The sequence below is a fragment of the Ictalurus punctatus genome, chromosome 26, assembly GCF_001660625.3.
Source record: "Ictalurus punctatus breed USDA103 chromosome 26, Coco_2.0, whole genome shotgun sequence".
Classification (NCBI taxonomy): domain Eukaryota; kingdom Metazoa; phylum Chordata; class Actinopteri; order Siluriformes; family Ictaluridae; genus Ictalurus; species Ictalurus punctatus.
This window is the reverse complement of record NC_030441.2, coordinates 11913708-11940360: the sequence shown is the minus strand read 5'-3', so window position 1 is coordinate 11940360 and position 26653 is coordinate 11913708. Positions and strand designations below refer to the sequence as shown.

Here is a 26653-nt window from a genome sequence, read left to right as displayed (position 1 = left end):
AAATAGTTAGCATAATGCTAACTATAATGCTAACTAATAACTTCTCAATTATTACCCAGATGGTAAAATGGGCATTTTCAATGCATGTGCTATCTTCTTATAGCCAATTCCCATTTTGTGAAGCTCAACAAACTTTTGCCGCACATCAAAGCTATATTCCTTGGTCTTACCCAGTGTTCTGAATGACTAAGAGAAATTGACCTATATTTTACCTCATATTTATAACCCTGTGAAACAGGAAGTCATGATTTCCTGTTCCTAGTTCCCAGTCACCCAAGTGTACTAAACAATTATCGATAGAAATATACTTCAAATATATTTTTCTCTTATGAATTCATTGGGTTTTAAATTAACCTGTGTTGTGTAAGCACAACATTTTTGTGAATTATTTTAACAAAAGATCAAAAGGTTAAACAACAAAGACAATTTTTCACAGCCTTCTTTGGTTATATTTACCAAGTGCACTAATATTAGTGGAGGGCAGTGTACCTCAGCCACATCATCTGCTTATTCATGTTAACGTTTGTATATACATGTAAGTTATTGACGAGTGCTTCATACACATGTAGATGGTGAAGAAGTTAAATTACTATATTGTCCTTTTTATTTCTGGGTTTGAACTGCAGCCTGGTTGTGAGGTAATAGCACTTACGTACAGCAACTGGATGGACTGAATGGTTGTGTAATGGGGAATGAGTGAGCACTCCAACAAAAGATTGGAGTGATACAGTGCAGCCTCAGGGCCCTGCAGACATCTTTCCACCACGCTTTTCACAACGGTTAGCATATATAATGTCTTTTTGTCTGTGTTTGTTGAATACATTCAGAATTCAAGTTTTTTTTTTTTACAGAAACAAATGCTTTATTCATCCATAAGTCAGCTTACAAAGTGTCTTTTGATAATAGAGAAATACTAAACAAATAATCATAGGTAGGGGTGGACTATATATTAGTATGATGGTATTAGTATACTCCTACAAAGAATCTAAAGTGAACATTGAATATTGATTGATGAGAACAGAGTGATAAATATGCAAGATGGCATATTATTCAGTTACTACTATGAATTATTCATTAATTACAATGAAACTAACAGGAAATCAGCTACAAGAGTGAAAAGTCTAAGGCTGTTTCTCAATGCAAAGAACAAACTTGCATTATCCTGAAGACCGATCTTGCCAGTCTACCTGGAAAGAACAAACTCGGAAGGACGGGAGGACACAGCACACAATTTGCGAGAATTGAGATGTGCTGTGAGCTTCCTGTTGTGTAATAGACTGTCCCAGCACATTTCTAGTAGTTAGCGTAGTTTAATTAAAATACTTCTGAGGGTTAAATTCAGCGACCTCATATATATCTCAATATACAGTATATCATATATCAAAATCATTCTTTTTAGATGCATATCTTGATTTGTTTAGATTATTGTCATTAAAAATATGTTAAAACTACAGATATGGTTCAGGCTTCTGTCATCCACTATTGTTTTGCCGCTATGACTTCTGCGAGTTCAAACAGTTTTGATGCATCCTCAAAATCTAGAACACATTTGGGTAATTTCATGCATCCCTGGACCTTGCGTTCTTGAGTACTGGAATTGAACTTTGGTGGTGGATGATGATGTACAACGAGTTCACAAGGACGTGAGACCGCATAAGAACGCGCATTGAAAAACAGCCTAAGTCTAGACTTGCTGATGCATTCTAGGAGTTTCAGGCATTAACTCACCTATATACACTATCTAAATGAATATAATATGAAATAATCAAATAATAATAATAATATAGATTAATATAATATAATAATATAAAATAATCTAAATTACTGCTCTGGTAAAATGTGAAGTATGCCTTAAAATTCTTCATTTAAGTTAAAGTATAAAAGTAAAATCTTGTAGATAGATTTACTTAAAGTATGAAAGTAAAAGCACGAGAAAGATTCACAAGTGTCCCTTTCAAACCAGGAATGACGGAAAACATTAGCTAAGGCTAACTACCAACGGATGTATTCCTACGCTCTCAAATGTTAGCTAGCAAGATAATAAACTGCATTGATAAATACTAAATGCACATACTGGGTCTCATTTTCACTGTTAATGTTTAAATTTGCTAGGAATTTGCGTTCATCAACCACATGAAGCTGTCTGATGCTAAAAGGTCACCTTTAAAAAACGACTAAAACTTGAATACTAAGAATGAATTACTTAATATATGTGATTTAATGTGGTCCTACTTGATAGTATAAAGTTGTATGCACATACTATGTGATATTCCATTAATATTGAGGTTTTGTACAATTATCACACCATCAATTAACATATACAGTACACTCACCAACCACATTAATAGGAGCACCTGTACCCCTGATCATTCATACAATTATCCAAATAGCCAATCATGTGAAAGCAGCTCAGTGTATAAAATCCTGCAGATACAGGTCAAGAGCTTCAGATAACATTCACATAAAAAAAAAACAGATTGGAATAAAAGATTATCTCAGAGGTTTTGCCTGTGGCATGGATGTTAATGCAAGATGACCTGGTTTGAATATTTAAGAAAGTACTGATTTTTGTGGATTTTCACACACAACAGTCTCTAGAGTATACACAGAATGGTGTGAAAAACAAAAAAAACATCCAGTGAGCAGTAGTTGTGCTATTGGAAATATCTTGTGTATGAGAGAGGTCAGAGGAGAATGGCCAGACTGGTTTGAACCGACAGCATGGCTACAGCAACTTAAATAACCACTCTTTCCAAACATGATGAGCAGAAAAGTATCCAAAATTGCAGAAAACTTCCAACCTTGAGATGGATGGGCTGCAACAGCAGAAAACCACATCTGCCTCAACTCTTATCAGCCAAGAAGAGGAATCTGAGGCTACAAATGTGTACAGGCTCACTTATTTGCATAATGCCAACTGTCCTCTACCAGTTTTCTGCAATTATTTCACCCAAATTTGCATTTTTGGGTGAGTTATTTCTTGAACAGGATTACACTGCAATCAGGTTACTTTATGTTCTCACTCATTTCCTATACAGTGTGCTTGTGTTTATTTTAAAACTGACCTGACTATTATTTTGTCTATAATTGATGTACTTAGGCCATTCAATCGCTAAACAAACATTCCATCATTCTCTCCATAATAACGTCTGCACTTTTGGAACTTAAGGTTATTCCTTGATTAGCTGAAATGTAGTCTTAATTGTGGTATTTGGATGGAGTTAGGCTGTTCAGTGCTCCTCTAAGCCAGTCAAGGCCAGGTTAACAATGCAGCTTGTACAATAAAAATGCATAATGTTAATATCCTTGCTTACATTTTTTTCTCCTTTTTTCCCCTCACTGGCCCAATGCCCAGTTATTACTGATGTCTGCGGACCTTGCTCAGAGAGAATGGCTGACCCAAAAAAGAGTTCAAGGTCAGTGATATCCGTCTTTCTTCCAGAAACAGAACTAAGCAAAGTAAGAATAGAGCTAATTATGTCCATGCACGGTCTCAATTTGAGTCCTGTAATGACGAAGCGATGATGTATGAGCATGCGTTCACTCACATCTCTCAGTCCCTGTGAGATTGAACCATGAAGTAAGATATTTGATCTCCACCATGATCCTGTAGAAGTATTTGAAAATGTCCAAACATAGTGGATGCAGTCCTTTCAGGCTGAGATTGTGTATGTAGCCCTTCAAATTTATACCCCCTTAAAATGAAACAGAACCAGTGGAGAATGTGATGCGATAGAGTTGCAAGTCAAATCTCTAGCTTTCACTAGAAAATCTGAACCGTTCATAACTAACATGGCCAAGAACTGGCTACTTTCACAAGCCATCTGGCGTACAATTCAAACAAGCAACCAGAGGCCCTGTCAGGAAACTCACAAGATGATCTCATTTACTCATCACAAACTTCTTCAAAAACATTTTAATGAGTTTAAAGACAAGATACTATCAATGTTTTTTCAATACAGTAACTATATCTTGCTCTGAAAAGCTCATTGAAGCAAAGGTTTGTTTACCCAGTGAATGCTGATACATATATGCGCACAAGTGCTCAAATTAGTGGCGAAACTTCATGGCTGAAATATGTAAAATGAATAAAAAAAAAAACCTGTAGTCATTGTACATTTCTACTAGACACATTTTTTGGGGAAAAAAGGGGCCTACTTGGCACTGTGTAACAAGGCTCAAGATCTTTGTCTCACATAATTCAACGTCCAGCAACAGAGAATGGAATTGCATTATTTCCTTTTCATCATTATTGGTTGTACTTTACACTCTGGCATGGTCAAGACCCCAGGATATTTCATCCGGACAAGTTATTCGGCTGGCTTCCACAAAAAACATGCCATAATTGTGGAGGAGAGACAGACATCATATGGAGGCTTTGCATGAAGAGTAAATAGAAATTGCTTGTCTAATGTCCATTGTAGACACTAGCCGACATTTTCACAGTTGATCTGCTGCTGCTCAAACTCTTTGAATGTGTTTGTGCAAAGGACACATCTTAATTTTCACAATCAGTAAAATCATTTGTAAAGATGTAGATCTGACACTATGTTGTAGGCCTACTGAATCGTTTTGGAGTTTTGAGTATTTTATTATTTTTTTTCCATTTTGTCCCTAATTTAGTAACCTTGTACCTAATTTAGTAATCTAGTAAAGATTTTAGTAAATTCCTTGGACAAATCCTGTGGTGTGAGCTGACCACTATCTCAGTTTTCGACTTTCGAATTTCTCTCATTCATTTCTGATTCAAATGTGCCAACTGGTGGGCAAATCTGAAAGAAAAGCTTCCTCATTATTTCAAGGGTTTTAATTCTACAATATGGAAACACATTTAAAACAGAAGTATTATTATATAGTAGACTGTACACAGTATTTACTTATTTCGTTGTTTTTTGCAAAATAATCATTATTGCTTGCTAATGTGAATATAGCATTAGCCCTAGTTAGTCAGCATTTTGTTGTCTACCTCCATCTGCCTGCCACAGTTCTTTATACTTTGTAGCAAAACATAATTTAGCTTCTTTTTTATATCACTTTCTAGAACTATCATGAGACAAATAACCTTCATTTAGAAAATATGCTTCTTTAAAAAATTAGTGTATGACATCCTTGCATTAAATGTGTTTATATCTGTATTATAGACATCAGGCAAGCACTTTAAAATTCATACCCAGTGCAGCCTGCTTAATTTAGCCGAGCTGTCAGAAACAAGCTTGGAGCAATCATTCACTGCAGCAGATAATTGTGGCTTTTCACTTTTTTCTCCACAGCTTTTCTATAGCAAGAGCAAATGGAGCTGAACTAAACTGTTGCTTCCCCAAGTGAATTATTCAACATCTTTTCATTTAACGTATGACTGAGAGAGCTGGTGAATGTAAAATGTGTGTGTATATTCTTTTATGTGATTTAAGAAGTGTAAGCTGCACAGTATGTTCTGTTGTGTAAGCATAACTTTGTCTATGTGTTAGCCCATAAAAGACCAAATGTTCTCATAATCATAGTGTCAAATATCCTCAGGTTCACCTGGTCCAAACATAAAGCATTATTTGAAAAAGGCTAGGGTTAGGTGTTTGTGTGTGTGTGTGTGTGTGTGTGTGTGTGTGTGTGTGTTTGTGTGTTTGTGTGTTTGGGCGCCCTCTGCTGAGCACCCAAAGCGAATGTGTGGTTGTATCTCATCAATGTACCAATCAACGCTGTGTTTCTCTGTCGACTGTTTTAACCATGAGCCATAAGCCAAGAACCAATCCAGCTACAATTCCTGAATGGAGTGTGTGTGTGTGTGTGTGTGTGTGTGTGTGTGTGTGGTTCCTTTTATTTTTGTATGTATTTTATTTTGGTATTTTATGTATTTTTTTAATTGTTTGCATATATTTATTTATTTATTTATGTATTTATTTATTAGTGTATTAATGTATAGCAAGTACTGTAGCTAAAATATGTCATAATTTTTTTCATAATTTTGAAAAATCATTTTCATAATTTATTATTTTGTTAATTTTATTATTTAATTTTTTCATTTATATTATGAATGATGTACATGTTTCTAATGTAGCAAAAGCTGTATGATTGTTTTTTTTTTTAATTAATCGTAAAAATATAAAATATTGTTTAAATAAATAAAGAAAATATTTATTTATTTTATTTGTAATAAATTGTCATGTACATAGCGGAGAAGGACTAAGACTATGATTCCCATCAGCCACTGCACCTAGTCACATGTCTGTTTCACCTGATTCACATTCTGCATTGCACGGGTTGTCTTGCGTTGTTTGGTATGTCCATCTGTATTACGTTATTCTAGTCCTGGTTTCATGTAAGTCTTGTTTTGTGTTTTGTTTGCACCTTATTAAAATGTTTCAATTGTACTCTGCATTTGCAGCCACCTCTAAATCAATATCGTGACAGAACACAAGACCTAAAACAATGGATGCAGCAGAATTTTTCAGAGTCCAAGAGGCCCTTTATGAAAGGGAAAAACCAAGATGGGAGAAGGAAGGGAGATTTTCCCTAATCAAAGCCAATCAGGAATGGCTTGACGTGATGTATGACATCGCTCCACCATTTTACTCCACTTAGGATGTCACTCTGCCTTCTTGCTCAGTTGAGGACCTCGCTCTGCCTCCATGCTCCGCTGAAGATGTTGCTCCGCTGAAGATGTTGCTTCGCTGAAGACGTTGCTCCTTTTCTATGCTTCACGCAGTATGTTACTTCGCCTACCTGCTCCACATAGGACATCGTTCCCCCCTCATGTTTCACGAAGAGCATCGCTCCCCCTCTGGCCTCTCGGAGAACTTCACTCCCCTCTCTGGCCTCGTGGAGAACTCCCTTCTCTGACCTTGTGCAGAGCATTGGTCCCCCCTCTAGCTTCATGGTGAATGTCGGTCCCCCCTTGGGCTCCACCTTGAGCTTTGTTCCTCCCACTGTTTGCGCAATAACTGTCGCTCTGCGCTCAAGCCAGGCCAGGGATATCACGTCATCTCTCTGCGGTGAGAAAGAGACTGCTCCACACCTGAAACTCAGAGAAAACGTCAAGTGTTCTCTGTTCAGCCCCGTGAAGGATGAGAGACAATGGAACTCTGAAGTGCTTAGGGACATCTGGTCCTGGACTGATTAAGTGTTTTGGGAGCCACGCGTTAAGGGGGGGATCTGTCACGTAAATAGCAGAGAAGGACTAAGACTACGATTCCCATCAGCCACTGCACCTACTCACATGTCTAAACAGTGTAATTAAAAGTTAGCTCAGGTTACTGTCTATGCATGTTCTTCCTTGGTGTTCGGGTTCCTCCAACCTCTCAAAAAATATGCTGGTAGGTGGATTAGCAACCCTAAATTTTCCTTAGGTGTGAATGAGTGGGGTAACTGTGTGTGTGGATGTGGATGGATGTATGAATTTTGGTGGTTTATAATTCTTACATAATTTTGTTTTTCAAGAAAATAGTGCACTGAAATAAATGAATGTCTATTGTAAATCCATGAAATACATATGTATACATTATACATTTTAAAACATTACTTTTGGTTTTTCAAATCCCCTTTTTATCTGTGTAAAAATACAGCTCTGTCCTGTATAACGCTAATCAGCACACTATAAAAAGCTCAGAGTCTGATGCATACAATCCAGTGTGTGACTGATGTCTTGATGTATTTTTTTCTTCCATCGTGCTTCTCTCAGCTGACAGTCTGTGGCTCATGGAGGGTGTTCATTCACCCAGAAGCACTGCAGTCTGGGTAACATCAGCTGGTCCGCTGATTCACGCACTCATGGATGCACATGTCCGCACTCCCACAGACACACACGTACAAAAATGGACATACTCATGGGCTTACGCACATACAACAAGGAAAGTGTGCATAGACACATGGGCCATAGTCCTTCTCTTGGCTGGTTTCTTTCTTAGACACACACGCACACACACACACACACACACACACACACACACACACACACACACACACACACACACACACACACACACACACACAAAACTCTGATTGCATTATTTCCGAACTAGTTACTGTTCACCTCGTTCTTCTTCCATATGCACTACTTGGAAATTGTATAGAACAAATACCTTGACATTCTACAGGGCAGCACAAAATGAGCACACATGGACACTCTGTAATGTATTTATTAGTGTTGTGTCCGAATCCACTTTGGTTGAGTTCGAGTTGAGTCCTTAACCAATTGAGTCCGAGCCCAAATGTTACAGTTAGATTTAAATCTGTGTCCTTAATGGTCGAGTCCAAGTCGAGTCTGGCCAAGTCCAAGAAGATTTGAAATTGCAATTGTAAACTTAGCACTGAGCTGTTAAATGAATATTTTAACCTTCACAAACCAATAAATGTAACAAAAATACCATTATTACATCTTGCTATTGCCATTTAATATTTTTATTTCATGTCATCAGCACCTCAACTAGTTTCATATCAGAAAATGGTTTCAATGAAAAATGGAATATAGAGTTATATGTAGAACTTTATAATATTACAAGTGTATGAAAATACAAATGACCCAGTTCTATCGTATCACACTATATTGTGTCCTCCAGTTTGAGTGGACATTTCAATTATTTGATGCCCCTCCCCCACAGTTATACAGGATGAGAGAGAGAGAGAGAGAGTACAGAGTAGAGTTACATTTAGCAGCATGTCATAACAACAAGCTTCATGCTTTATTACTGCTTTTAATCTGTCTATAAATGGCAACAAACTCCTTTCTGAACACAGATCTATTCTTGTATTTTTTTTTCCATTTTAATTCCTAAAATGGGAAAAAAAAAAAAAAAAACCCAAAAAACATCCCTATCAGCAGAGTTTATGATATTTACTACATGTAGAAGTACATTTCACATTTTACATGAAATTGAAGACTGGAATCACCAAATGCTAATGTTTAGGGGCTATATTGATATGACTACAATCTTATTTTGCTATAACTATACGTTTTCTCAGGTAGGTCTATCAGTAGTATTCAAGTAAGAAATACTATGGAAATTAAATAAAGCAATTAAATGTAAAATAAAATAGACTTCACTGTATGACATATACATTGATTCTTATTAAATTTACTGAAGTTATTCAGTCATACGAGTTACTGAGTGATTTTCTCTTTGTTGCTTGTTGTTTGATTACCATCAGTGACACAGACAGAAGCAGGTTTATTAGACTGCTGTCACTTTAAGACCTAATGCACAGATCAAATATACTGTATTGACACACCTCCGATTTTTTCCCCAACTATTTACATTCACTTAAGACATAACCAATGGTGTTTGTATGAATACTCGGCCAGACCTGCACTTTGACATGATGTATATGTATTTATTTGACCATCCAAGTGTAATAAGCCGCTAAACACCAGAAGCATTAGCTGAACTGTTAATCATCCAGGGCTGAGCCCAGATTCTTCTCCATCAAAATACTTTTAAAAACCTACTTTTAAACAGACTCTTTGCATGCAGTTTTTTTCTTGCATGTGAGGGCTTAACCAATATAGAAAATTGGACAAAAAATTGCATTTATTATAAAACTTGCCTCAGGTGTTATCACTGTTTGCAGGACTACTAGACCGATAAAATGTAAAACCTTTTGGCTATCTAACACAAGAAAAATTACAGAGTCCAAAATGTTCGAGTCTGTGTCAAGTTCGAGTACAAATTTACCCAAGTCCGAGTCCGTTCATAATTGGACTCGAGTCTGAGTCTGGGCTTCGAGTACCCCCATTGTCCATATTCATATCAACAATGACTAATTACTCTCTCAGAATGCAAAACCTAATTATTCTGTTTAACCCAAAAACTTTCAAAAGTACAATAGGAAAATTGGCCACAGAAATTTTAGACTTCGGCAGAAATTGCTTAAAAATAGTGTCAGACCACTTTGTGTCTCTGCCAATACAACCAACATTTTTCAGATTTCTCAGTCATTTATGTTTTGGACTTGCAATATTAATTCAATTTTGGCAAACCTGGCAAAACAACTTTAGTAAATAATTTCTCACATACACTCAGGGTTGCCATCCAAATAGGCATCTAAAACTAGTACAAATATTATTCCAGTGGGCCAAAAACTAATTAAATAACACACACACACACACACACACACACACACACAAATGACCCCCCTCCATCTGTATTAAACTAAAAACATGATTAGAAAATATTGATATTGTAATATTTACAATGTAACAGCATACAAACGAAACAGCATTAAGAATATGATCTTATTATCACGTATATTGTCATTATGTAAAAATAAATACAAGAATACAGTGACATACAAGCACATTCATCCAAATGTAGTCTATTCATTTTGTCTAGTATGTAATACTTTAGCAATACAAATTCCATATTCATATTCAATACAATATACTTCAATATAATAGAAAATATTATATATAAGATATATTTATTTTGCCAGTTTTGTTTTGTTTATTTAAAGTCTAAAACATAACGGCTGAGGAAAAACTGAAAATGTTGGTTGAATCAGAGATACGAAGTGGTCTGACCCCAATTTGCACATCATTTTGTCCAAGAAACCAAATTATTTGGGTTAAAAACATTCTGAATCGCTCAATTCTTTCATTCAACAGCATCGTAACACAAACACAACAACAGCCTAGATATATACTATATGTAGAAATGGTGCATTTACTGTTTTATATTAAATAATATATCAATTAAAAAAAATATTTCACTATATCAAAATATTATTTAAAATATTATTTATTTATTTTTTCATTTATTTATTTTATTTTATTTCCTGCAAAAAGCCAAACCCAAGTATTTTAGAAACTGCTAATCTCCTAGGATTTTCATACACACAACACTCGAGTTTACACAGAATAGTGCAGAAAACAAAAAAAAACAACCAATAAGCAGAAGTTCTCCCTATTAAAAGACTTTGTTAATGAGAAAGGTCAGAGGAGAATGGCCAGACTGGTTTGAGCTGACAGGAAGGTTACAGTGAGCTCAAGTAACCATGCTTCACAAAATGCACAAAATGTCAAACCTAAAGGTGGATGAGCTACAACAGCAGAAGACCAAAGTGGGTTCCAATTCTGTCTGCCAAGAACAAGAATCTGAGGCTACAGTGGGCACAGACTGTCTACAAAAGTAGACAGATGAATAATGCAAAAAAAAAAAACATTGCCTGTTCTGAAAAATCTCGATTTCTTCTGCAATATGCAGATGGGAGAGTCAGATTTCGGCATCAACAGCATGAATCTATGGACATAATCTGCCTTGTGTTAATAGTTTTGGCTGCTGGTGAGGGTGTAAGGGGGTGGGGAATGTTTTCCTGGCACACCCTGGGGCCTTTAATACCAACTGAGCATTGTGTGAATGCCACAGCCTATCTTAGTATTGCTGCTGACCACATGCATCAATTTATGGCCACAGTTGACCTTGATCTTATAATGGCTACTTTCAGCACGTTAATGTACCATGTCACAAAGTCATCTCCCACTGGTTCCATGAACATGAGAACAACTTTAGTGTGCTTCAATGAATCTTAATCCAATGGATGACCTTTGGGAAGTGGTACATTGGGAGATTCTCAGAATGGATGTACAGTTCTGAGAGCAAATGGAGGTCCTACCCAGTGTGCTTCATTTGTGGTGCCTTGTAAGTGTTAATTTGCAAGTTGTAATATATGAAATATACAAGGAACAAAACTAAACAAAATATATACAGTTTTTCAAAAGTGTGTGCTTTGTTTGCTTTGTTAGATCACATAAAGCTTATAAAGTTTATTTAACCACATGTTTGCAGTTACAGGCCTGAGTGGCTTCTGGTGCTTTTCTACTATAGTGAACTTTAAACATTCATGCAATATGAAATTGTAATACAGCAACAACAACACACAATAGCCAGTAGTGTTAGCAACAAGCTAGTTAGTGATATTGGTGATTACCTCTCAAAACACTGATTAGAATGGTCAGTGTTATAGAGTTAACCAAGTACAGGGAAGGAACTGGTAGTTGAAAAAACTACCCCAAGCTGACAGGTTGAAATTTCAAGTTGAGGGGGTGTGTTTGGTGGCTTTTGCCGGTTGTAGGTCAGGAATCGCAAGTTGAAACTTTGCCTCAAACTCTGCATTTGTAGGGCATTCCTAAAAATGCAGAATACGCGTATGTGTGTTTAAGTGTATTTAAGTGAATGAGCCAAATATTTTTTCAGTCTGAACTCTGCATTTATGGTCTGGGGCTTAAATAGGTCTAAAGAGAAAGTTTGAAATGAAACAGATCACATTTTCCAACCACACATGAATAGCCTCAAATGAAAACCAGCTAATAGTCAACTATATCACACCCAAGTAGCTTTGACCCTGATTCTTATTTCCACAGGCTAGATTAACCAGTGAGCGATCAGTAATAAACTGTAATACTGCATAGGGACATAAAACAGCAGTGTGCTATTCAGCTACTATTAACTCCATTTTTTCTCCATCAACAGCTACCCCATGATGGATGACCCCAGAGGCAATTCCCCAATATTTCCTCTGCAAGTTTATTTTGAATTTAATCTCACATTTTGATTGACTATATGTAAAAAATGTGACTGTTGACATATCTACTGGGGGGCCTGGAGTGTAGTTTTTCACCGTGGGATTTTTTTTTTTTTGTCTCATTTCGTTTTCGAACATTTAATGCCTTTTGTCCAGCCCCTGAAATCCTAACCACTGGGTGAGCTCATTTATTTTATATACAGTACATACACATTACTGTGAGCAGAAAAAGCTTTTAATTTCCAAGCAGGAATGTAACAACAAAATTAAATAATTGCTGTATATGCTGAGATTCAATGATTGAGTAAGTTTTAGCTTAGTTTTAGTTGTCAGAAATTCATAGGCTGTCTGTGTGTTCTAGAAGACCTTAAGGGTTCTTGTTATGTTTTAACTCCTGTAAGTTAAAAACTACTAAAATGAGAATAAAGAGAGGGATGCAGCAGTGCTTTAGTTTTGTTCAGTCTGTCCAGTTCTGTCTCACCTCCTCATCTGTACACTCAGCTCAAACACATCACTCAAGCTTCGAAAGCTTGTCAACTTCTGGATCATTAACTAGCCGATCTGAGTTTTTGCTGTAAATCAGCACAACTGCATCGTGTAGCTGGATTGCTTTCTGAATTTTTGAGTCCAACTTTTATGGTCTCCACTACCTCAACATTTAGATTTCTCATTAATATGACATTGAACATTGACAGGAAATGATGAATGAGAGAAGAAGCCATTATCCATCATAAGAAAATTAGATAGAAATTAGCGAGAACTTTTCTTTTTTTTTGCCCAAAAAAACATCAGTACTCAAACATTTAATGTAATTTTAGTATAAAAATTCAGAAGCAGAAAAACAGCAATCTCTTCTTTAATGGAACCTATAATTTGATGTAAGCCTATTGTATATTGCAGAGAAAGGGCAGAACAGATAAATAGATTATAGCTGGAGAGAGGCACACAACGGTGAGACTAAATTATATGGTTTATTATTTTTTAAAAATGTGAATAAGCATTAGTGCTCTTTTTGCATCCCAAACACGCAGCTCTGTCTTTAGCCCACTGTTTCCTGTTATTATTGCTCTGCCATTATACTTAATAGCAATCACCATGGGAACGGTATTGTACATGCTATGTTGTGTTGTCAAAGAGAACCCGGCTGGGAGGATATAGCTGCCTTGCTCCGCAGACACATACTGATGCTGGAGTACTAACATAGAAGAAAAAAGTCTATTAAACCATTAAAGGCTCTAGATAGAACACTACGATAGAGTGCTTCCCTCTAAAGGAAGCTAAGAACTATCCATTGAAGAATGCTTTTTTTTTTTTAACGAATGCTCATCAACATGCACAAATACACTATAGAGCCACAATTACTCTAACTCATAGTCTGCTAAGTAAGTTCTAATTGCGAGTTCATTCACAAGTTTAGCATGCAGATCACTACCAGATCTTTAATTATCTGTCTGGATTAATTCCTGAAACACTATGTCATCTGTAGCAATGGTGTCAGTGGACTTGAGTCTGCATCCAGGATTACATTTACATTGCATTTACATTTATGACATTTGGCAGACACTCTTATTCAGAACAACTTACATTTGTCTCATCTGAGTGCTTGAAGGTTAAGGGTCTTGCTCAAGGGCCCAGCAGTGGCAGCTTTCAGTGCCACTGTTTTCAGGGATTTTAACTCACAACCTTCCGATCAGAAGACCAAAACAACTCTGCAACAAAGTTGTGGAAGGTATACATTCAATAATTTAGAAGTGGAAAAGTGCATGGTAACACCCGTAGTCTGCCAAATACGGACATCCGTCAAAACTAGATGACTGAAAAACAAGACATTTGGTCAGAGAGGCCACCCAGAAACAAATTGCAACTTTGAGAGACTTACAGGATTTTATGGGCAACAGCAAAGAGCATGTGCATCCCATAACAATATCAAAGATATTGCATACATCTTGGCTGCATGGGAGAGTTTCAAGAAGAAAGCCATTTCTCAAAAAGGTTAATCTGGAATCCTGTTTGAAGTTTGCGAAAAGACAATTTGAAACTTTTCAAAGACATTTGAAACTTTTCTGGGTTTTTTTTTTTTAGTAAAACATGGCATGAAGCAAATACTGCAGACAAAAACAATGTAAATAATTTGATAATTTGATATAAAGTAATAAAATGCATTGCTCAACCTTAATAGTTTCACTGTCAAGCTGTTGGTAGATATTTGTTTTAATTTTAGCCTCCCATCTAATAGCAGAACCAGCCGTCACCAGATTGCACTGTAGTTTTACTTTAAAAAAAAAAAAAAAGAATACTTATTCAAGTGAATCATGGATTCTTTGAACATTCCATGAAAGTTTCTGCAAAATCTATAAATTCAAATGCCAAATTTGAGCACTATAGTTCTTCACTATAATTCTTATAAGTGAAGGACCAAAACTGACATCAGATTAGAAAAAAAAGATTATACAGACAGCTTATACAAAGAGATAGAAGAGCATATGCGCATTAGAAAACCATTATCATATATTTAGGTTTTGTTGTTGTTGGCATCTTCATGCCCTTCTGTATCGATGGAAACATCCAAAGTATTAACCTCTGGAAGACCTCTTTGGCCCTGACTCCACAAGCTAATAGAGTGAAATATCAGTGTCTTGTTAAAGCCTCTACTCATCAGTCCTCCCTATGTCACCTCTTCATTTGAATATAATGACTACATGCTAATGAAAGCTGCAATTATCATCACGTCTCCCAGCAAGACAATGTTCAGAATCAGACGTCTGCTAATACACAATTCAGAGGAACATAATTCAGAGGGACACAAATCAGTGAAATTGTCTTCATAATTCATTCTAGATACTAATAAAAACTCCTACCGCTTTTTAAAGAATGAGTTAAATCACCTGAGCATCTAGTTCACTACTACAATAAGTGGAATAGAGTGAAAACCATATGTTTAAAATCACAATGTTTATTCATTTTAAATTAGCATAAATAACAGTTAATGCTGGATATCTGTTGCCTATCATGCTACACAGTGTTGTCACAACTTAGTAGCTATTCATTCATATATGACATGATAACACAATAAATTGCAGTCAGTGACCATTGTATCTTTAAGATTTATATAGCTTTATGAATTGGACAACATCAGTTTATTATATTATATATCATTATATTGTAATAACCATCAACAATTTGTTAAATTCTTGAAGTTTTGAAATAATTTCACAGCTGAAGAAAAAAATTGCTGTTTAGTGGAATCAATAGCAACAGCAACATAAACTATTACCTCTATAACCTACAGAAGTATGCCATTTAAATTCCCAGGGACATTTTCCTCACTATAGTGTAATAAGCTCTAAATATGAAGGACTATTTATATAACCCAGTAACTGTGTTGGAAGCTTTGGGTCATTTTGTTATGTTATTTCATATTATGTTAAACCAGCATTTGGTTAGTTAATATAGTGGAGATTAGAAGTGGATTAAGGGTTTGTGAAAACAATTTAACATGGGCCTTGTAGCAAACGAATTGTAAATCTAAAAGCAGGATCAGTAAAAGCAAATTTCATTCATTCATGTATTCATTCATTCATTCATTCATTCATTCATTCATTCATTCATTCATCTACAGTAACAGCTTTATACTGGTCAAGGTCAAGGTGGATCCAGAGCCAATCCCAGTAACTCTTTGTGCAAAGTGGAAACATTCACCCCAGATAAGTTGCCTGTCCATTGCATAGCACCATCCACACACACACACACACACACACACACACACACACACACACACACACACACACACACACACACACATTCAACCCAAAGGACAATTTACAATAGCCAATCAGCCTACCTGCATGTTTTTGGGAGATTGGAGGAAAATGGACAACATGGAGGAAACCCACAGGAACATGGGGAGAACATATGAAATTCTGTACAGACAGAAACACAAGTTCAGGATCCCAGAGCAACTCAGCAGCTTGGGTTCTACACCTAACTCAACAGTCTGTAGTCAAATTATCCCAGCATATATTGTGTTATATGTGTATATGTGACAAGTACTCATTATTTTGAGTTTTCCTGATCAGGGTTGTGATGGTTGCAAGGCAAGAATACAATCCAGGTGGAATGCCAGTGTATCACAGGGCACTATGCACACACTCATTCACACCTAATGGCAATTAAGAGTAACTAGTTCACTTACATGCATGTTTTTGGGAGGTGGGATGAAACTGGAGAACCCTGAGGAAACCCATACAGGCACAAAAAGAACATATGACACTGAGCTCAAGATCGAATCAGTGACATTGGTATACATTGCTCCAGCCTGACTTAGCACTGCTTTACAGAAATGACTCAAGTGGGGTCAGATTTAACCCAGTATTTTATAGTGTAGCAGAACACACAGGAAAAATGAATATAATATACAGAACATGAGAGCCATTAACCATTTTTTTCTAAATTATTCCTGAATGAATAAAGTATGACATCCTGGCACTTAAGGCCCCCAAGGCAGTGACTGTCCTGCCTATAATTACTTGGAAACATGGGCACGCACAACCTTTGGGTGCATCTCAACCAGCTCCCTAGTTCAGTAGTCAGGGCACTGATCAGGGAGTTGACCATTTTAAGGGCTGTCTCAATTGCACAATCTTCCAATACACTGGAACATTTGTTCCGTAAAAAAAATCCCACAATGCACCACAAAAACCAGGGAGCATCGATGCTCACTATGTCCCTTTACTGGAAGTGACGTTTTGTTTTCTAAAGCCTCTCAGCTTGAAAAAAATGGGGGATGAACTCTCAGCCAACTTCCGGCTACAAATGTAAGTAGCTTGTTATCTTTGTTTTAGCTCTCAAATTCTTATGTACATTAGCGATTTTTAACTTTATTTGACATTCTACATACAGTTTCTTTGAGTCTAACGACTTTTGAGTGTTTAATTATTTTTTTTAATCCACTAGCTAGTATACAATCCTGTGTAACATATTATGACAGAAATATGTGTGATTATTAAGCTAACAAATTTATAAGACATATAAAATATAAAATATTTTTTTGTGTTTTTCGGTGAGGTTTTATAGCGCTAATACTTAGTCATGTCGCTGGAAATTCAGTTATCAGTGTCCCAATGTGTAGTCAACCATACAGCCTACTGATTCACTACCGACTGAGCTAGGGAGCTGGTTGAGAAACACCCTTTGTCCCATTTGCCCCCCAGCGCGAGCGCTGTCCTTCAGCACCACCGGATTTACATAACCCACAATGAATGCAACAAGTTGCCAAGGTAAGGTAAGGTAAGGTAATTAAGGAAGCACGGAGAGCTGGTAAATGAAATAAATTTGGGCGCGTTTATAAATAACAGCGCAGTCTCAAATGAGATCCAAGCAATCATGAAAAAAAAGTCAGACTAGATGTATTTACGTTGAGCATGTGGAAATTTGGAGGTGATAACTTAACACCGGACAGACGAATGAGGTTTTCAGTCATCCCATGAGAATGAACACCAAAGTCACTGACCTTTATGGGAGTTGTGAAGTCTGTGAAATCTGTTGTGATATCCTCTCTGGAGCGGTGGGATTCCGGACACGCTGTTTCCCATGACTGAGAGGTAATACCAGTTTCCTGAAGCTGCAGATCGACAATAAGTTAAGCTCTGGATATAATGTAGGTCCTCTCGGTCACTCTTTAGGAGTGTGGAATAAATGTGTTGATCCGGAAGTGCGCGATTTGCAGGGTGTCGGAGGCGCGCGCTCTATTCTACAGCCGAGCAGCGACTGAAGTCGAGAACGACATGAAATGGGAAAGGAAGAGGAAAAAAGCGGTTTCGCTATTTCTTCCTGCCTATCTGATCCTGTTTGTCCTTTTTTTCTTCTTCTTTTTTTTCTTTCTTTTTTTTTTCTTTTTTTGGGCATATAGACAATTGTTCAAACACTAAGCGTATTATTATAAGGTGTAGGATATTATAATATTCTGGGTATTTATTAGAACTTTTATGCTATCATCACTGAGCAACCGAGCACATGTCACATTGGGCTAAAATTGTCATTACACTTAAGTTGACATTATTTTAGCCTATAAGCCGACTTTAGAACAGTACACTCACTGGCCACTTTAATAGGAACACCTGTAGCCTACCTCTGGACATTCATGCAATTATCCGACTAACCAATCATGTGGCAGCAGATACAGGTCATAAGTTTTTAGATAATGTTCATATCAAACATCTGAACGGAGAAAATTGTGATCCTAGTGACTTGGACCGTGTCAGATAGGCTGGTTTAAGTATTTCGGAAACTGCTGATCTCACATGTAACATTCTCTAGAGTTTGAAACAAGAATCAGTACAGGAAGCAACAAAAACAAACAAAAATACAAATAAAATAAAATAAAAAAAGCATCCATGGCAACTGTAACTACCCCATCTGTGGATGTCTCATCTGTAGATAATACTGCATATATAAGTGTACCACTAGCCTATATAGAACTGCAAAACAATATAACGTACTTTTTGCATCTTAGCATAGCTAAGTATCTTAGTATAGCTGTATATGATACATACTTTATAATTTTACTATTTATAATATATCAATGCTATGCATATTTTTACTATTTGTACTTTCAAAGTTTATTTTATTTTTGAATATATTCAATTTTCGTTTTACTTTTAGCTTATTTTTATTCTTACTTTATTTCATAGGTGTATTTTGTGCCTTGTTGTTGATGTATGCTGCCGGAATGCTATAATTTCCCCATGGGATCAATAAAGTCTTATCTTATCTTATCTTATCTTATCTTATCTTATCTTATCTTATCTTATCTTATTATCCAGTGAGTGGCAGTTCTATGGGCAGAAAACCTTGTTCATGAGAGAGGTCAGAGGAGAATGGCCAAACTACAGAGGAAAACCTAAAAAAAAAATACAGTACCTCAAATAATTTCTCTTTACAACCAGCGTATATAGCTGTGGAAGCATATTATACAGTATGTAATAAATATAGCACATAGGACACCAGTCTAAAGTTTGAACACCTACACTGCAAACAAGTTACTATAAAATGTAAAGTAAATTGCTGTAGATCTTAGTTGCCAGTTAAAATTATTACATGGTGCTAAACTGTATGTTTAATAAACTGTCATTTTTAACAGTAACATTGTAATTTAGCAAACAAAAGTTGTAATTTTACTGTGTCTTTACTGCAATTTTTATTATTTTTGCTCTAAAAGTAGGCTACAATATAAAAGTACAGAATAGTACATTGCACATTGACAGTACTTTACTGGTCAGTAAAATTGCCAGCAACTTATAACTTATATAAATAACATCGAAACAATATAAATATGAGTTATATAAATAATACAAAAGAAACATGTTGAAAAAATCAAGACCTTCAAATACTTTATTTATTTATTTATTTCAAAACAGCCACCTGTTGAATTGATAATAGATTTGCAAACTTTGAGGCTTCTCTAACCCAACTTCCTAAATTACATAATCTTAGAGGAATTCCCACAGTAGTAAGAATTTGTTGCTTGTTTCGCCTTCATTCCTTCAGTGAATTTTGAAGCAGGCTTACATTACTGAACCAGTGCAGGCCATAATGTCCAGGTTGTACAGTATGAGTCGTTATTCAGATTGAGACTGAGGGCTTGTGCTCTTTGACCAACGATTTGTGTAAAGCTGCCACCTAGTGTAAAGATCAACAAGAAAAACAAAATCACATGAAATGAATGACGCTGTCGTTTGGATCATTTGCTTTGAATGCTGTAAGCAGCTTGTTTTGTCGGGGGGGAGGGAGGAAATAATTCTGCGTGCATATCGGAAATAGCTATCACTAAGTGATCCTGTTCACACACATTGCTGACAACAACAATAATAATAATAATAATAATAATAATAATAATAATAATAATAATAATAATGACGCATTAGGTTGAAAACTAAAAACATATTAACGAATCCTACAATGCACTGTAAAAGTTGCCAGAAGAATCTCTAGGGGATGAGGAAGAGCTTTTATAGTGTGTAGGAAATAGGGATCAGGGCACGATTCTGGACTGCAGGAAGGGGGCGGGGCTTTCACGCGGTTGCATAGCAACAGAGACGCATTTCATAAACAGCGAGATAAAAAAGATAGTCAGCTTTACTTTACATTTTGAACTGTGTAGATTTATAAAATACTGAAGCTCTTGGTTGATAGACGCATATAAGTTTCGGAACAGACGCTGAAAACGTGCATAATGGAGGTAGGATAAAAGACTTTGAATGATTCCCCGGCTGGTTTATACTGCTCCTCCATGATAAGAGAACTTAATGATCTTACACCCATCAGAGATAAGAAACTATGTTTAACTATGTGTGAAATAGTTAAATGTATGCAGAAAACGTATATTAAAACAATATGAAAATTGTACATTGAACTGAAAATTTATTTGTTTTTAATTTGTTTTTCATAAATAACACAACGAAACCAAGACAATTAAACGTTAAATAATCTCTATATAACTAAGCTCACCTAAAGCCTTACAGACAGATAAACTAATTATGAAATACATTTACAAATTAAATTTCTCTATTAAATTCAATTAAGCATAAAATGCTTAACATAAAAAGTTTAACATGACTTAATCTACTAAAAATAACCACAAAGTGACACCAAGACTCCCATACAGCTACCTTGTCCTAAACACTAACTACTGCTCAAAGCATTAACTAAAAAAATAAATAAATAAATAAATAAATCAACAACAGTTATTTTCATGTTTACTGCTTTATAGAAATCAGTTAGACCAAGTAAACACCTTAAAATTGCGAACTACTGTCTACTTTCAAAAGAATAATAATAATAATAATAATAATAATAAACTATATAAAAATATATACAACCCAAAGTATTTTCACATTAATATTTTACCTATTGCAAACTCGGGTTAATTTAGATAATTCTGTATGCATCTCGGAAATAGCTATCACTAAGTGATCCTCTTCACACACATTGCTGACGATAATAATAATAATAATAATAATAATAATAATAATAATAATAATAATAATAATAATAAGTAGTAGAAGAAGGGGAATAATAATAATAAGACGAATGCATTAGGTTGAAAACTAAAACATATTAACAAATCCTACAATGCACTGTAAGAGTTTCCAGAAGAGTCAATAGGGGATGAGGAAGAGCTTTTATAGTGTGTAGGGAATAGGGATCAGGGCACGATTCTGGACTGCAGGAAGGGGGCGGGGCCTTCACGCGGTTGCATAGCAACAGGGACGCATTTCATAAACAGCGAGATAAAAAATATTGTCAGCTTTACTTTACATTTTAAACTGTAGATTTATAAAATACTGAAGCTTTTGGTTGATATAAGTTTCGGAACAGACGCTGAAAACGTGCATAATGGAGGTAGGATAAGAAACTTTGAATGTATCCCCCCGCTGGTTTATACTGCTCCTCCATGATAGATAAGAGAACTTAATGATCTTACACACATCAGAGATAAGAAACTATGTTTAACTATGTGTGAAATAGTTAAATGTATGCAGAAAACGTATATTAAAACGTATGTATTAAACGTATATTAAAACAATATGAAAATTGCACATTGAACTGAAAATTGACTTGTTTTGAATTTGTTTTTATAAATAACACAACGAAACAAAGAAAATTAAAAGTTAAATAATCTCTATATAACTAAGCTCACCTAAAGCCTTACAGACAGATAAACTAATTATGAAATACATTTACAAATTAAATTTCTCTATTAAATTTAATTAAGGATAAAATGCTTAACATTAAAAGTTTAACATGACTTAATCTACTAAAAATAACCACAAAGTGACACCAAGACTCCCATACAGCTACCTTGTCCTAAACAAAAAAATCAACAACAACTGTTATTTTCATGTTTTCTGCTTTATAGAAATCAGTTAACACCTTAAAATTGCTAACTACTGTCTACTTTCAAATAATATATATATATATATATATATATATATATATATATATATATATATATATATATATATATATATATATATATATATATATATATATATATATATATATATATATATATATATATATATATATATATATATACATACATACACACACAACCCAGAGTATTTTCACATTAAACTTTTGCCTATTGTAAACTCGGATTAATTTAGATATTAATTATTGGAATGCTATTTGAATTTCCAAGGTGTCTAAGCTTTCTTGCTATTCATCAAGCAAACACCCTAACAACCATTTTTAATTTCAATTTTGGTAATTTGGGACAACACATTTCCATTGGTTTAGGCTTTATCTATCTATCTATCTATCTATCTATCTATCTATCTATCTATCTATCTATCTGTCTGTCTGTCTGTCTGTCTGTCTGTCTGTCTGTCTGTCTGTCTGTCTATCTATCTATCCATCCATCCATCCATCCTTCCTTCCTTCCTTCCTTCCATCCATCTATCCATCTATCCATCAATCTATCTACTCTATCTAATCTGTCTTTCGGTCGGTCGGTCGGTCGGTCGGTCGGTCATACCTATTATTCACAACAATAAATCCCATTTCAATATCACTATTGAAAAAAAAAATCGTATCCAAGTTCATCGTAAAGTTATCTTAATATTGTCTGCACACTGTCGCCTGATTAAAAGTGACTACATTTACATTTAGTCATTAGGCAGATGCTTTTATCCAAAGCCACTTACAAATGAAGAAATACAAGAAAAGTGGTATATCGAGCACAGAACAATACAAGTAGTCCTACCATACAAGATTATTTTAAATGAGTGTTAGAGGAACAAAGTTCACAGAGTAGTGATGTAAGAGCTGTGTAAGTGCATATTATTATTATTATTATTATTATTATTATTATTATTATTATTATTATTATTATTGAGTACTGAGTTTCTCAGCAATGATCACGTGATTTAGCCAATATTGAATTTTCTTATCACAATAGCATTGGAACATTTTGTTATGATTTTCAATATTATTACCATGTTATCGAGCCTCACAAAATGCCTATAATTTCTAGAGTAGTCCTACTCCTGTTCAGTCAGCCATATTTTTCACATTTCCATGGACCTTTCATTTGAAGATGTAGTCTAATATTTGAATTTGTATGAACAATTCTTCCTTCAATAAAGTAATTATTTTCATGCTCCCTGTTTTAAAGCATAATTTATCATATGTAGTTTTGTGGTTTTACTTTATTTCAAGATAAGCAAACCAACCGTGAAGTTACTGTGTCACTGTTACAGGATTATAATTGTGTCCGTGCATTTAGAGAAACAGAAAATTAGTTCGCAATTCCTTTTGTGTGCTCTTGGTGTAGGAGAAAGCTCAGAAGCCGGCAGTGGAAGAGAACTCATTTGAAGCTTTTGAGAAGGAGTTCCAGGATGTGTTGAACGAACTGGCAGGAGAGAACAGTCTGGATCTTAAGTTCAGGGCGGAACATGAAAAGCTCATCACAGCCCTGAAGAACTCACATGAGAATGAAAACAGGCTGATGACAAAATGCAGAGAGCTGAAAGCAGAGATAAGGGCCAACGCTGTCAAAGTGGAGGCGGCATTGAAGCTGTCTCATGAAGACCAGGCCACCATTATGCCACTAAAAAAGGTATAGTATGAGCAAAAAAGGATTAGGTATGAAAATGGTGCTCATTATCTGCTTCAGAAAAACAAATTGGGGTTAAGAGGTTTAGATTTGAATGAATTTGTTAAGTCTTTTACAATGAAATGCAAATGCAAATTTAAATAAAATAACAAATAAAAAAATCCTTGGCTAGCTCTAACTCTGTCTAATTTATTCCTTGTTGGTGTGACCTTCATATTCAGTGCTGGTATTATTTGTAAAATGAAAATATTTTGTGCAACAAGAGCTTAATTGGAGTGATTATGATCTGAGCCTTTTCTAATTAGATTATTAAAAAGAAAAACATATCCTTCATATCCTTACATATTTTGTACTTACAGTTGAGGTCATAAGTTTACATACGCCTCGTAGAATCTACAAAATATTAACAACTTTTTTTTTTTTTTTTTTTTTTTTTAAAGAAGAGGGATCATAAAAATAGCATTTTGTTGTTTTTTTTATTCAGTACTGCCCCAAACAAGCTATTTCACATAACAATGTTTATGTATAGTCCACAAGACACAATTATAACTGAATTTACACAAATTAACCAGTTTTTGAACCAACTGATTCTCAAGAATGCAACACGATGCATTAAGAGCCAGGGGGTGTAAAACTTTGAACAGGATGATTGGTGTAAACTATTATTTTGTCTTTTGGGAAACATGTAAACAGCTTATGTAGCATCTGAAGGGCAGTACTAAATGAAAACAAAAGATCTTTAAACAAAATAATGCAACAGAAATACAGTCATGAGTTTAGTTTTATTATATAATACCGCACATGGGGCACCAACAACATGAATAGGAAGCCACTGAGGATTAAAGGTGCAATAGTTGATTTTTTTTCTTACTAATAATATGAATCAGCTGGAAAATATAGAACATGATTTAAATAAAACAAAAAGAAAAGAAACTAAAACATTGTTGGATACAACTATGTTGTAAATAAATTCACCAGAAAAATAACATTTGTAAAGAGAAAGAAACTTTATAGCAACAAATTGCGAGATCACAGTTTATTTGCTGAGCTGAGTACTCAGATGATTCTTATATCATATTAGATAATACAGTATGCTTTAAGCTTGAATTTAGTCTCTGTTTCTTAGGAAATCGAAAAGGCTTGGGAAATGGTGGATGCGGCCCATGAAAAGGAGAAGATTGCTAAAGACACAATTAAGACTCTACAGCAGGAAATAAACAGGCTTACTGTACTTGTCGAGCAAGAAGTTGTTGTATCCAAAGCTGAAGTGCAGAGGTGAGTGTGTGATGTAAACATGGTTATAGTTAGCCGATACCTAAAAATTCAGATTTACATGCTTTGAAATGTAGTGGGTTTTAAAAGATGTTACTTAGTATTTTATCTATAAATTGGATTAGGGCCCATTCAGATTATTAGACTTGATATTAAGATTTGTCATGTGTGATCTGATGACAAGTGGGCTGAGCTAAATACTAATCGGACTGGGGTTAAATCCTCTGCTCATTAGTATATTAACGAGTGTTATACTGTGTGTGTCAGCCTGGGAAAATTTTAATATGGTGACATTTTGACATTAAATATATATATATGTGTGTGTGTGTATATATATATATATATATATATATATATATATATATATATATATATATATATATATATATATATATATATATATGTAGGTCTGAAAACTACAGAAAACCTGAAGTAAAATAGCATTTTAAAGTAACAGTACAAAGGGAGGAAATGCAGAAGCATCGCAAACATTTTGACAGCTAGTATCTGATTACTCTGAACTGAATTGTTTGGGCTTATGTCTGTTTGTCTGTTTGTCTGTTGTCTGTATGTCTGTTTCACTAAAACACATAACTATCCAACAACTTAACCAAAACGTGACTTTCAGTGTGTGAGGAAATCACACTTAAAGTAGCTAGCAAGATTTTAGGCAGACTGCCTAAAAGATTTTTACCACTGCATTTGATAAAATGGCTCCTTACCTAACACTGCAGGAAGTTAGCCTAGGCAAGACTACAAAGTAAATAAAAAGTTTTCTGCATTGGTATTGGTAAAATATATTAGTTTCTTATAGGTAAAGGGTCAAATCATGTTATAGACAGAAAAAGATTTTGTCCAAAACCCAATTTTTTGTCTATTTTGGCTGTTCTCCCAGACCACACACGCACACGCTATGCCAGTGAAATTACAGATATTCTTTATTTATGATGTAATATAATATACTATATATTCTATAACATATTTTGTATGTAAGAGTAATAAATAATAATATTAGTTTTTTCAAGTCTGAATAATAACTTTTGAGTTCTCCATAGCAGATTACCATTATGAATGGATTTAGGTTATGGCATTGGAGATTAGGTTATCTGTGGTGATCTGCACAAATGACAAAGATACTTAATATCAAAATATATTCCCAACTGCCCCTGAAATATGATTAGTGCTCTGTAGATTTTATGGCATAGTTCGTAATCATTGTTTGAGGTTTATGTGCTTTTAGGCTGCTTCCGTCATAGT

The 26653-nt window shown here is 35.1% G+C and overlaps 2 protein-coding genes across 4 annotated transcripts in view; one reads left to right on the top strand and one right to left on the bottom strand.

The window, feature by feature from the left end:
* neurl1aa (neuralized E3 ubiquitin protein ligase 1Aa) overlaps window positions 1–18320 on the bottom strand; it is a 108178-nt gene extending 89858 nt beyond the window's left edge. Inside the window, exon 1 of the mRNA XM_047151386.2 lies at window positions 18017–18320. Within this exon, the coding sequence (XP_047007342.1) occupies window positions 18017–18098 (82 nt within the window). The 5' untranslated portion in view covers window positions 18099–18320. The remainder of the gene's footprint in view (window positions 1–18016) is intronic.
* Window positions 18321–20574: 2254 nt separating this feature from the next.
* cfap58 (cilia and flagella associated protein 58) overlaps window positions 20575–26653 on the top strand; it is a 134263-nt gene continuing 128184 nt past the window's right edge. For 2 of the 3 annotated variants that reach the window (XM_017456834.3, XM_053676090.1), the window contains exons 1-3: window positions 20575–20743; window positions 23843–24127; window positions 25251–25399. In XM_017456834.3, the coding sequence (XP_017312323.1) occupies window positions 20738–20743; window positions 23843–24127; window positions 25251–25399 (440 nt within the window). In that variant the 5' untranslated portion in view covers window positions 20575–20737. Of the gene's footprint in view, window positions 20744–21779; window positions 21907–23842; window positions 24128–25250; window positions 25400–26653 lie in introns of those variants that run through there. The other variant, XM_017456835.3, reaches the window with a different exon arrangement.